The sequence below is a fragment of the Triticum urartu genome, chromosome 4A (assembly GCF_056163025.1).
Source record: "Triticum urartu cultivar PI428250 chromosome 4A, HENAU_Tu73, whole genome shotgun sequence".
NCBI classification, from domain to species: domain Eukaryota; kingdom Viridiplantae; phylum Streptophyta; class Magnoliopsida; order Poales; family Poaceae; genus Triticum; species Triticum urartu.
Genome location: NC_141876.1, coordinates 226,997,904 through 227,011,369, shown reverse-complemented (window position 1 = coordinate 227,011,369; position 13,466 = coordinate 226,997,904). Strand labels below are relative to the sequence as shown.

At 50.4% G+C, this 13,466-nt stretch overlaps 1 protein-coding gene across 3 annotated transcripts; it reads right to left on the bottom strand.

The window, feature by feature from the left end:
• Positions 1-808: 808 nt before the first annotated feature.
• LOC125551370 (DHHC-type zinc finger family protein) lies at positions 809-13,031 on the bottom strand. 3 transcript variants are annotated; one of them, XM_087518157.1, is made up of 10 exons: positions 12,741-13,028; positions 12,568-12,661; positions 10,976-11,070; positions 10,800-10,895; positions 10,012-10,084; positions 9,882-9,934; positions 8,937-9,028; positions 1,928-1,980; positions 1,720-1,845; positions 809-1,355 (listed from the first exon to the last, which is right to left on the bottom strand). In XM_087518157.1, exons 1-10 carry the CDS (start codon positions 12,887-12,889, stop codon positions 1,080-1,082), a joined length of 1,107 nt encoding a protein of 368 aa, XP_087374283.1. In that variant the 5' UTR covers positions 12,890-13,028; the 3' UTR covers positions 809-1,079. The 3 variants fall into 3 exon arrangements, 2 of the variants coding, with proteins under 2 accessions (XP_087374283.1, XP_048570528.1); XM_048714571.2 differs by having other exon boundaries at positions 10,728-10,895; positions 12,741-13,027; XR_007302489.2 differs by having other exon boundaries at positions 1,085-1,355; positions 1,566-1,845; positions 10,728-10,895; positions 12,741-13,031.
• Between the last annotated feature and the right edge of the window lie 435 nt (positions 13,032-13,466).

Below are 13,466 nucleotides of genomic sequence, written 5' to 3'. Positions count from 1 at the left end.
ACACCCATAGGAGGTTTAAGCCATCCCCCTTTCTTACTAATCGCCTTAGGGGAGTTTGCTTTAACATAATTTGCCGCTATAGCACGGGCCCCCATCGTAGATTGATATGCATCTTGAGACTTTCCTTCATAAACCAGTTTACATCGATCCCACCATAAATACCAAGCTGTTATAACGATCAATTCACGTGTATTCTGGAGTCCCAAAACAGATATTTCTTCCTCGGGCATAAGTAATAAAAATTCAAGAACTGCCTCTCCCGCCCGGTCAACAACACAAGCTCTATTGATCACCTCATACAAACTCAACTTATTCCAGACTTTTTTCACCTTCTGACACAGAAACAAGACGTGTTTTGTGTCTTCTATCCCATTTGAACATGTTGGGCAGATGGGAGGGATCTTCACATATCTATTGGCGAGCGTAACACGACATAAGAGTGTTCCATGCAATGTACGCCAGGGAGCCCATCCTCTAGATAGTTCTGGGGACGACAATGACAACAAAAGCCACAGCGATCCCAACGCCGACGAGGAGTCCAGCGGCAAGAACCTCTACCACGATGACGGTGATTATGTGTTGCAGCAACATGCCCACGACGTGGTGTAACACCCAACATGCGGTCCAAGCCACAGCAAAGACTTTGCAATCCTCGCTAATGATAGAAACGCATCTTTAGTCGCCCCAACACATGACAATAACATACACGTAAGGTCATATACTGGTAACAAAGTGGACATCACAACAAATACAACTACTCATGAATATAGGAGTTGATACGAAATACAATAGGGTGTACATATGCTAATATTCAAAATGTCAAAACTATTTATTGCTTTCCGGGTAACGGACGAGTGCCCAGATAATGAAGTTATCAAAATGCCAAAACTATTGCTTCAGGAATGATACAAGCAAAAACGACTTGCACAGACTGTCATCTACAGTTAATTACTTTGGCTCCAATCACGGCCCTAACACCATGTCAGTGTATGAGGGGGGAGGGGAAATGTTCCCAAAATTCTACAACGCCATGGATATACAACAGTTAAGTCATACAACAGTTGCAACAGCATTTCACTTCATTCCGACTTCTTGCAAGAGAACGAACTCCGCTCCGATAAAGGTACCATCACCTCACACAGGTTCCTGATCCAGCCAACGTCATATATGTTATTCTTCACGACCGGCTCCTCGGCCCGTGTTTTCGACCTTGAGAAGAACGTCTTCCATTTGCTTTGCGGCGATTTCTGCGCTTCGCTGCTGGCTGCGTTGATGCTCGCCTTCAGTGTGTATGCGCTAGCTTTCACTGCGTTCTCCTTTTTCATCCAGAAAATGTAGTCTTGCCATTTGAATGTCTGCATTAATTTTCACAAGATGAGTTGGAAGAAGAAAATCCAGAAAGTCATTTTTGTATTAATAACATGCTTCAAACTTGTTTCATCCTCATTAGGGTTACTGCTTCCGTTACTCAACATATTCTTATCACTATGCCTCCATTGGAAAGAGGCATCGTAAAATCAACATTGTTAAGATGATTCAATGAAAGAAAATCTCACTTTCCTCACCTGTCTACTCAAAGAACCACTTCGCAAAAACTACTTAGAACATGGTTCATTGATCAATTCAGGTGATCGCTTTTGAAGCATATCCTCAGAAAAGAACAAATTAAATGATGGAAAATTTGGCAATTTTCAAATGAAGCGTGTGGCAAGGCGTTACCTCATTTGTAGTCGTGTTGGATAAGCAAAGATGTACATGATAAGCACAAAACCCCCCAAGAAGCAACGCTATTATACCCAAAAATACAACCAAAAGTATCTGTGTGTTATGGACAGCAAGCAACCACTGCAAAAGTGACCATAAATTAGGTTAGATACTGAATGAATGCTGATGGACTCAAAAATTTCTATTCATTCCTCTATCATACCTGTGCAACATGGGGAAACAGGGCAGAGAATGAATTATCAATGCCATAATAAACTGTCAAATTCCAACGACAACTCAATTAGAAAACAGAAAATGTTAACTTATAAAGGAAGACATATCCTTGCTCCGTTTTTATTTACTCCGCATATTAGTTTCAACCTAATTCAAACTTTATGATGTTTGAACGAGTATATAGAAAAAACTTTCACAATAAAAAATATATTCAATGGTGATTCTAACAATATTGACTTGTATTGTAGAAGTCAATAATTTTTTGTATAAACTTGGTCAAAGTTAACAAAGTTTGACTTGAGACAAAGCTAATATGCAGAGTAAACAATAACAGATGGAGTATAATGCTTAAATGAAATATAAAGTGAAATGAGCTGTTCCATAATTTATGTCACATGATTTGGATAACTTTTCCTCAGAAGGTATTGAGTCATTCATATTCAAATACGAGAAGACAAAAAATCAGCAAGATGGTACTCTCTCCGTTCACTTTTATAAGACCTTGAAGACATTTCAGACAACTGTCAGTTTAGATGGCTCTCTCCGCTCCCCTCCCACCCCGCTCCTCCTAGCCCACCAGCCTTCTAGCCCCGTCACCGGTGAATCCCCGCCGGTGACCCTCCTCTCTCCTGCCCCCTAGCCATGGTGACCCCCAGTGCTGACCCTGCCGAGCCCCGAGTGACCCTCTCCAACGACCGCGTGTCTTCCGGTGACCGCTGGTTCGACTCGGAGGGCGAGTCCTCGATGCGCTCGTACAGCGACGTCGCACGCACGCCGCCGGTCACCTCCAGGCCGCTCGCGCTTCCAGCCCCTGCCGCCGTCGCATACTCACGGCAACCGGCCATCGCCGCTCCACGGCAACCTGCCGCGAGCCGTCTCGGCCCCCGCTCCGAGGTGCACCATGTCGGGGCGTCCAGGTGGATGCAGACGGCTTCCAGCGGCCGCGACGCCGGAATCGCCGCCGCCGCCCCCGCCAAGACGACGCGCCCAACTCCTCGCGGCCCCGCCGACGCAGCCCATCCCCAGAGGAAGCGGCGGGCCTCTGCTTCCGCTGCCTGGATCATCATCACCGCGTGCGCGACTGCACCAATGCGGTCAGGTGTCGTCACTGCCTTCTGTCCGGACATGACTCGCGCTCCTGCACCCCTGAGAGCCGGGAAGCTGCAAGGCAAGCCGCACGGCAAGCACGCGCCTCTCCCAGACGCAGCGGCCCCGCTGCCGGGACGCGCGCTCCCCAGGCCCCGCCGCCACCGCACCCCCCCCCCCGGTGGTGGCCGCACCATTGGCTCCCGCGGTCGAGCCGGTGAGGGTCATCATGGCACACTCTGTCGAGATGGAGGAGGCGGAGGAGGTTCTGTCACGCGCAATGGTGGCTTCCATCACCGGAAACCGCCCGCAAGTTTCCGCTGCAGAGGTCGCTGACCTGCTCCTCAGCTCTCTCGAGCTCGCTGATGGTGACTTCACGGTCCATGCCCATCACCCGGAGGACTTCTTGATCCTTTTCTACTCGCGCACCACCATGCGTCGTCTCAACGGCGACCACTTCATCAGATCACCGCGATTCTCCCTCTCCGTCCGCCCTTGGAGCAAGCTCGCCCATGCGGGCGCAAGCGAGTTCGAGTACCACGTTGAGCTTGAGCTCCGTGGCATCCCCGCTCAGGTGTGGCACCTCTCGACCGCTGAGCACATACTCGGGGAGAGTTGCTGGATCGAGCGCCTCCACCCCAGCACCCGTTCCAGGGCGGACATGGCTGTGTTCCGGTTGGCCAGGCGCACCCACGACCCGGCCAGCATACGCCGCGCCGCCGTCCTGGAAATTGTGGAACAGATCCCGACACGCTTGAGCTCCGAGGCACCCACCATCAGGATCCTCACCTACCCCATCTCCATCGCCTTGTCTCGCGCAGAGAGGGGCAGAGCCCCACCCCCGCCCGCCCAGCCGCGAGGCGGACCTGGCGCAGATGGTGCGCACGACGGGAACGACCAGGGACGTGGTCACGGCGCTGGGCGCGCACGCCGCCGCGGCCGCAAGCGCCGACGCACCGAGGCACAGCCTTCAGGACGCGCCAACGGCATGGCTGTGGACTCCTCTGGGTGGCGCGCCGGAAACCGCGCCGCGCACGCCGATGGGGTGGTTGTCGACCAAACATGGCCGGCGCCCCAAACTTCAGCGGCGCCGCCGCCCGTACTGGCTGGAAGACGCTCCATGGCGCCATGGCCAGGTCAGCCGAGTCCACGGGATCAGTCTGGCCCCACCAATCGACGTCGCCGAGCCAGAAAAGGAAGGGGCAAACGTAGGCCAAAACACACTTTGGCTGGGGACAAAGCTGATGAGGCGGCTGGGGAGTCCAGGGCCGTGCAGGCGGAGCAAGCTAGCGGCGGCCCCACGCTGGGCGCGTCCGCATCTGCTTCAGGTACGGAGCCGCTTACAGGGACAACTGGCGCCCCGCCACTGGCCGCAAACCCGCCGGATGTACAGGAAGTCCCACCCCAACCAAGGCCCCATGGTCCTGGCGATGATTCTGCAGAGCCCATTTGCGGCTCGCATGATCTGAGGGGTTGTCGGGATCTGTCCGGTCTGAGCGAGGTGCCAGACTCACAGCCGGGGTCCGCCTGCTTGTCGGGGCAAAGAGTTCTTGCACCCACATCTACCCCTGCGGCGGATCAGGCTATCCCTGCCGCGGGTGATGCCAACACTGACGCAGGCATTGCCGCCCAAGCCGACCACAACGACGCAGGCATTGCTGCCCAAGCCGACCGACCCCCTGGTCCCCTCGCGTGCGCCAACGAGGGCGGAGAAGAGTGCCTCGCCTCATCCCGCTCTCCAGACAAGGACGCAAGCCCACCCGCCTCGCAGACCGTAATCCTGCAACGACCCCAGGCCCAGCCCACCTCCACGCCGACCAGGCCCGAGGCCGAGCCCCGCACGCCAGCTAGTGCGCGCCAGGGCCCAAGCCTTTCGGCTTCGGGAAGATTTGCCTCTCCGCCCATTACCATGCGACGACCTTGCGCTCGTGATTCGGCTCCACGGACCCTCACGCTGGGCGAGTTCCTGGCTGCCGCCACCAAGCACATCTCCGCTGCTCTGCCAACCCCGGGGAGGAAGCCGCGCCGTCCCCTGAACTTCGCGCCACGCCGCGGCCGCTCGGCTTCGACCAACTCCTCGACGGCGTCACCGCCCGCCGCTGAGAGGCGCGCACAAGTCCAGGTCCTGCACACACTCGGGATTGTCGGGCTGCAGCAAAGAATCACCTCTGCTGAGATGACCGCCTACGATGACACCCTTGGCTCGGAGTTTGACGACTACACTTACCTACCTGCGCATGGGACGCGCGGTGGCATCCTCCTGGCATGGAAGAGCAGGGCGGTGAGCATCACAGGCCCATTGTTCACCACAAATGCTCTCACGGCCAAGGTGACCACGACCATTGGTGTGCCCTGGTGGATGTCGGTTGTCTACGGCCCCCAAGCGGACGCTGACAAGATCGCGTTTCTACAAGAGATCCGGGAGATACGTGCGGCCTGCCCCGGACCATGGATACTATGCGGCGATTTCAACTTGATCCTCCGCGATGAGGACAAAAATAACGGCAACCTGAACCGGCGCATGATGGGCAAATTTCGCCGCCTTGTTAACGAGCTCGCGTTGAAGGAAATCTACCTCAACGGACGTGGTTTCACGTGGTCGAATGAGCAGTCCCCGCCTACCTTGGTGCACTTGGATCGCGTGCTCTACACTACGGACTGGGAGGAGGCAAACGGCGAGTGTCACCTCCGTTGCCTCGCGTCCGTCGTGTCGGACCACTGCCCGCTCCTACTGGACTGCTCCCCCATGCCCGCGGCGCACCGACGTTTCCACTTTGAGGCCTTTTGGCTGCGCCTTGACGGGTTCCACGACACGGTGGCTGCGGCATGGGGCTCGGTGCATGACCCGAACCCATTCCGCCGCCTCATGATACGCATGCAGACCACGGCTCACAGCCTCACTAGCTGGAGTGCCAAGTCAACGGGCAACATTCGGGATAGGTTGGCCATCTCACGTGAGCTCATTGCACGCTTTGACAAGGCCCAGGAGACGCGCGTGCTCAGCGCACCGGAAGATTGGCTTCGGAAGCAGCTAAAATTCACGTATCTCGGGCTCGCGTCCCTGGAGCGCACCATCGCCCGACAACGCGCGCGCATTGCCACGCTCAAGGAAGGCAACGCCAACACTGGCTTCTTCCACCGACAGTGCTCCTACCGTCGACAGAAGAACCGGATCTTCAGCCTGACCGTGGACAGGCAAGTGCTCACCGATCATGACGAGATGGCGCGGGCGGCGTTCGAGCACTTTGACGGCATCTTGAGCACGGCCGCTCAGGGTAACGTCACCATGGACCTGGAACAGCTAATTGACCCAGGTGATCTCGCAAGCCTCGATGAGCCTTTCACCGTGGAGGAGGTCTGGGACGCTGTCAAACGCCTCCCCGCCAACAAAGCTCCGGGGCCGGACGGGTTCACCGCGGAATTCCTCCGTGCTTGCTGGGGCATCATAAGGCACGACATCATGGACGTCTTCCAGCGGCTGTACGAGCTGAGAGGCCGTGGATTCTACAGGCTCAACCAGGCCCTCATGACCCTGCTGTCCAAACGCGCCGACGCACACCAGCTTCGCGACTACCGGCCGATATGCTTGATACATCTTGTGGCCAAAATCTTCGCCAAGGTTCTATCGCTACGTCTTGCCCCAAGGTTGGACAGCCTGGTTAGTCATAACCAGAACGCGTTCATCGCCGGCCGCAGTCTCCACGACAACTTCATCCTCGTCAGGCAATCACTTAAGATGTTGCACCAACTTCGAGCCCCGCGGATCATGCTCAAGCTCGACCTCACGCGTGCCTTAGACTCCCTATCCTGGCCTTTCCTCTTCGAGGTACTACGCCAGTACGGATTCGGAGACCGATTCCGAGAGTGGCTCGCAATACTGCTATCGACGTCCAGCACCCGCATCCTTCTTAACGGCGAGCCTGGTCCGCCGATCTGGCACCGCTGCGGGCTGCGCCAAGGCGACCCCGTGTCCCCGCAATTGTTTGTACTTGCGGTGGACATCCTTGGCAGACTGATGCGCCGCGCCACCGACCTTGGCATCCTACAGCAGCTACACCTTCGTCGCCGCATCCCGGCGATCTCCTTGTACGCCGACGATGTCATGCTGTTTTGCCATGCTACGCCAGGAGATGTGGCCACAATCAAGGGGATCCTGACCCTGTTTGGGGAGACAAGTGGGCTACAGGTGAACTACGCCAAGAGTTCTGCCACTGTCCTTCACGGGGATCTTGCTGCAAACATGGTGCTCGCCCAGCTTGGGTGCCTGGTAGTGCAACTCCCTGTTACCTACCTTGGTATCCCGCTGACGACGCGTCGCCCCACGGCCGCCCAACTGCAGCCCCTAGTCGACTCCTTGGCTGCCATGCTACCCACTTGGAAGGCATGGCTCATGAACAAGGCTGGACGCCTCGCCCTGGTCAAGTCGGTGCTTAATGGCATCCTCGTTCACCAAATGCTTGCACTTGCCCCCCCAAAGAAGACGCTTAAGCAAGCTTGAGAAGATGCAGAGGGGTTCATGTGGGCTGGACGCGCTGTTGCCAACGGTGGACACTGCCATGTCAATTGGCGACATGTATGCCGCCCCATCGAGTATGGAGGTCTTGGGGTGCATGACCTGGAGCGCACCGGGCTCGCGCTCCGGCTGCGCTGGCAATGGTTTGCTCGCGTGGACACGGATCGCGCCTGGCAGGGACTTGACCTTCAATTCTCACATGAGGAGCGCGCCCTCTTCTTTGCATCCACGACCATGACAGTCGAGGACGGTCGGCTGGCCCTGTTTTGGGAGGATCGCTGGATTAATGGGAAGTCCATCGGCGAAATCGCCCCTCTGCTCCACCAGTGCATCCCAAAAAGGCGACGGAAGTCGAGGACGGTGGCGGAAGGGCTGGCCCAGAACGCTTGGGCGCGTGACATCCAGGGAACCCTCGGCCTCCACGAGATAGGTCAATACCTGATGATTTGGCAGACCGTCAACAGCATCCCCCTGTCGAACGACCCAAACCGGCTGCTCTGGAGATGGACGGCCAACGGCAACTACTCGGCTCAGTCATGCTACGCGGCCACCTTCGAAGGCTCAACGCGATGCACTTCCTGGAAGCTCGTCTGGAAAACCTGGGCGCCGCCACGTGTGAAATTCTTCCACTGGTTGGCTAACCAAGATCGATGCTGGACGGCGGAAAGATTAGCCCGATGTGGCCTGCAACATCACCCAAGGTGCCTCCTATGTGATCAAGCAGCAGAATCCATCCAGCACCTACTCCTGACCTGCCCCTTTGCTCGCCAAACATGGCATGCCACCCTGACTTGGCTGCGCATGCCAACCCAGGCGCCGGTCCAGGAGCCCACTGTCATGGCATGGTGGCTGCGAGCGAACGAGCAAACACCGACGACGCATCGCAAGGCCCTCAGGTCCATCGCCTTGCTCGTCCCATGGATGATCTGGAAACATAGGAATGAGTGCGTCTTTGACAATGCGACACCCTCGATTGATTTGCTAGTAGATAGAATCAAAGAAGAGGCCCGCTGTTGGGCCAGTGCCGGAGCCCAGGGGCTAAGGGTTGTTCTGCCCACCTCCTGGGACGTGCATTGAACAGCCCATGACATTGTAAAACTCACCTCCTAGGAGGCTGGATCTCTCTTTCTTTTCAATGGAATGAAACGCAAAGGTCTTTTACGTTTTCTCGAAAAAATGTGCAAAACAGCCTATTTTGAGTTGTCTAAAACGACTTACAAAAGTGAACGGAGGGAGTAATAAACTTCACCTATAGTTCTATTAGACGAGTTTTATCATATCATGCCACAACGGAATAAAAGGATTAAACACTCCTCCACATATGGTTAGGGTTAAATGTAGCATGAGAAGACATTCCTGTTAGACGAGTGTGAGCTCTTAGAACGGACAGAATAATAACCTGTCAGTATGTAGACAACTTTCTTGTCTTTCAATTCACCAGCAACAATGAAGCCAAGGATAATTGCTCCATACAGACATAAAAGAAAATGCCTGTTATGAAGGAGAAAGATAAATAATGTAAAGTTGCAAGAAAAGTGCAAGGATCTGCTTTGAACAGATTGATCTAATACATTAAATTGCCAGCATAACTATAGGTTTTAAAATCAAGTAGCAGATCAATCTTCCTAAACAGACTGTAACACAAATTAAAATGAACTACAGCCCCAACTGTCCCAAACTGCAGACAACTAGAAATACAGAATATAAGGTTTATCAATTTTCGTGCAAGTCAAACTTGTGTATGTTTGACCAAGATTATAGAATAAAATACCGACATCTACAATCAAATAAATAAAATATAAAAATATTTTCCGTGATGGATCTAATGATACATATTCGGTCTCTAGATATTGATATTTTTTTCTAAAAACTTGGTCAAACATGCACATGCTTGACTATAAACCTTATATTTTGGAACGGAGGGCATAATCATACATACAATATTTAAACAACTGCACTTGGATAGTACATGGTAAATTATTTATGAATAATTTAGAAGGTAAGTCACATCTTCAACAATAATGTTTTCCGCTTTAATCTTTTAGCTCCCAATAATTTGCCAGCCGTATATATCTACTTTGAAATACCTAGTGGGCTTGTCACATCTATTAATGTCTCCATGGTTGGTGCTCGTAACTGAGAGATACTATTGGGTGCCAAGAGGATGAGAAATTAGGAGCCTGACATGTACTAATAAGGATGACGCTAAGAAACAAAAAGAAAATTGAATAGCACAATGGGGTTTGTCGATGATAACTGAATGGAGTCATGGATCCTTGGGAGTTGGGACTATCTATGTAGCCAAAAGAAAAGAAACATGGAAAAAAGGTAAGAGAAAACTCACCAAACTAAGAAGGCCACAAAATAGCGAGTATTCTTCTCCCCAATGCAATTATTCTGTATCAACACACAAATTTCAGGATATAAACAAGCCAAAGAAATACCATCAGGCATCAAGCAGCAAATAAAAGTACCATCCATCCACAGTGGTGATCAAATCGAGCCACACATCTATCACATATTCTACAGTGCTTTGCCCTAGCTGGTCTGCATAATGAACCATTCTTAGGATGTCAAATAAAGTAGATTGATATGAACAACACTAAACAAAGAGAACAACACATATTTATAATACATTGTAGCACGAGTGCATGATCATAACTTCATAAAAACTTCAAAATAATAGTTAATAGTTTATCGGTTGCACTTACGATGGATCAATCAAAGTTAATTAGTCTACGAAATTACGAAGTATACTTGCACAGTTACCAGCGTACCATCAAATAATATCTACACCTTCTACTGAATCCAAGTACAAAAGAGCTCTGTCAACTTAAATTCTAGGATACAATTTGTCCGTTCCAAAACCTTGACCGCACCACAACATGCTTCATATCAAATCCATGACAGACGGAAAGTAAAAGAATTTTAAAATTCCATGCAAGTACAATAGCCAACATATAGAGCAAATCTGATTTTTACTTGGTGAGATAATTGCCTCTCAAGAAAAGTCCCAAAATAATCAGGTGTGTTTTTTTACAATAATTAGTGTGATTTACCTTTATTCAGTTAGACTACTAAACTATCGTGATAAAATTATTCTCTTCAATCATTCACAAAAGTAAAAGCACGGCAACAACACCTAAAATTATTTAGCCATGGTATGACTAATCACTAGAAAATAGCATACCTGGTAATCTTGCATGTTGAACATTCTTTCTCTACATAAATAATGTTGTCAAAAGGATAGGCAGATACATACTGAGACACGTTCTCAGAAGTAATAGTCCCAGGATCAGAGAAGCTAGTGAGAACAAAGAGTATAGCACCAATAGAAACAACCACAATGCTCAGGTACCTGCAAGAGCAAGATCTCTGACTGCCAAAAATGGACAAAGGAATAACTGTCTTGCAAATTGGTAAACATTAACGAGATACCTGTGCAATACACTCACGTAATACCCAGGAATGTACTTGAAAGATGACTGCACTATTATAAAATATGTTCCGCCAATTATGGCAACATAAAAAACCTGCAGTTAAGAAGAAAAGAAAAATCACAAATAAGATGTTGCATAAGTAAGCAATTTTCTGATAAACCTAATGGTTATGCTGCTATAAGACTACAAAGCAAGTAAATAGAGGAACCAGAGTAAACAAAAAAAAGGAGTGTAAATCAGTTGCAGAGATAAGGAACATGAGAGAGTATTGGAATAGGGCAGGCTTATGTTCCAAAAACAAAAATAAACGGAAAAGACGGCAATCTAACACTTTGAAAGTCAGCTGGCATGATTAGGAGGAGAAGCTTAGAGCTTATTGCTGCGGACAGATTAGAACTTCCTAAACAATAGTAGGCTCCATATTTGACCAGTGATTTAATTATTTTCCATGCCAAGTAGTGACTTGTTTTTGCAGGTATGCTTCCACAGTTCAAAACAAGAATTTCATTTAAACACAGAGAGATAACTATAGATGGCACTGCTAGGATAAGTGCATTATATGTATGTATCATAATTTCATAGTAGTGACTCTAATAATGCACTACTGAATCAGTGCAAAGATCTTAAGTCAGCTCAACTACTAGACCATGAGATTTGCCCACCCCAAGTGACCCAGCCCTCAGCTCATCTTTGTCTAGTTCCACTTGTTTTCTCCCCTCACTCTTCCCCACTTCCCCATAATTTACATGCTCATGCAACTACAAGACCAAAGCACCACCCATTCACTAAAAATGGACCAACCATTACTTGTGAGGCTTCCCACCAACCAGGCACCAATTCACATGTAGCTTAGATGCATCAAACCAGCTCCCAAACAAGTATGCCCTTATGACATTCTTCAATTACTTTTAGTCCACCCCAAAACCAGCTCTCCGATGGAAATGGTACACCATAAATGTAGAAATAAGCCAAGCATGGAACCCCTTAAAATTTCACACAACTGACACAACTCAATACTCCATTGTCCCTTCTCAATTGGCAACATTTAGATGCACGTCCAATTTGTGCAGAAAATGCAATAGATTTACACAACAAAGCATATCTCATAACTGTCTGTAGACAACCAACCACCAAATCGCTCAACATTCATCCATTCATCATCAACAGCCCCAAAACCCCTGACAAACTCTTTTTCTATTCAACCGACCACATTCTCATTCAATAAACTTCTACCTTGGTTGATTCAACATTTAGATGCACGTCCAATTTGTGCAGAAAATGCAATAGATTTACACAACAAAGCATATCTCATAACTGTCTGTAGACAACCAACCACCAAATCGCCCAACATTCATCCATTCATCATCAACAGCCCCAAAACCCCTGACAAACTCTTTCTATTCAACCGACCACATTCTCATTCAATAAACTCTCTACCTTGGTTGATTCAACTCAGCATAAGAGAGCAATATCATATCGGCCAATCCCAAGCAACAATCTCGCATAACATAGCATCAACATCAAACACCCTAACTTTTCATGATATGAGCACGCGTTACAACACACATAGATACTCAGCACCACGTGTACCTGCAGGATAGGGTTAGGGCGGTCGCAGCAGTACTGCTCGACGCCGAGCACGAGATCCCTGGCTCCGGTACCGCACGCCGCCTGCACTAGCCGCCTGCACAAACAATCTTCACTAAGTGAGAAGCTGAAGAGGCGGTGTGAGTGTGAAACGGGAGGAGGCATGGAGCGCGCACAGAAAGTGGCGGTAGGCTCCGGAGGTGAGGAAGTGGTTGATGCTCTGAACGAAGGTGCCCTCGAAGATGGGCCACTGCCCACAGAGAAACGACACAACCACCAGCGCCGTCACAGACCCGTGCGCCACCAGCACCCACGGCACGTCCATCCCGTCTCCGGCGATCCCCCTCCGCTGCCGCCTCGTCGGCTCCCCACTCCAGCCCTCCCGGCCCACGCAGAACTGAGTTTCGATTGAGAGAGTCGATGGAACCGCTTCGTGGCCCGTCGGAAGAAAATAAAAGCCGAAGCCGAAGCCGACGAAATCAGTAGCCACAGCCCATATGTACCCAAGGGCCGAGGTCATTTTTGGTCCCAAAAAAAAGGGCCGAGGTCATTGTCACCTCCCCTAATGACACAAGTGACGCACTCTGCTCATCTAAAAAATCTTCTTCTGAGAAAAAAATACACATCTAAAAAAACTGAGAAGTACCTTCGCATGCCTGCTGATGTTGGTACTTCAAAAAATGAGGCTTTTACCCGAAAAAAACAAACAAAAAATGAGGCTTTTAAGTACCTAAAGGACCGCTTGTGGACTAAGATACAAGAATGGATGGAGAAAATATTGTCATCAGCCGGTAAGAAAGTTTTGATAAAAAGCAGTTGCGCAGGTACCGGTGTACTCCATGTCTTGTTTTAAACTCCCTAGAAGATTGTGTCAACCCTTAACGTCCATGATTAATGCCTTC

What these genes read in the sequence shown, in the direction of transcription:
- LOC125551370 (XM_048714571.2), bottom strand. Translation starts at nt 12,889, where the DNA reads ATGGACGTGCCGTGGGTGCTGGTGGCGCACGGGTCTGTGACGGCGCTG. An exon ending in GGAGCCTACCGCCACTTTCT is followed by an intron (nt 12,662 to 12,740) that starts GTGCGCGCTCCA and finishes TTGTTTGTGCAG; the next exon opens with GCGGCTAGTGCAGGCGGCGT. An exon ending in TCAACATGCAAGATTACCAG is followed by an intron (nt 10,085 to 10,727) that starts GTATGCTATTTT and finishes TTCATTATGCAG; the next exon opens with ACCAGCTAGGGCAAAGCACT.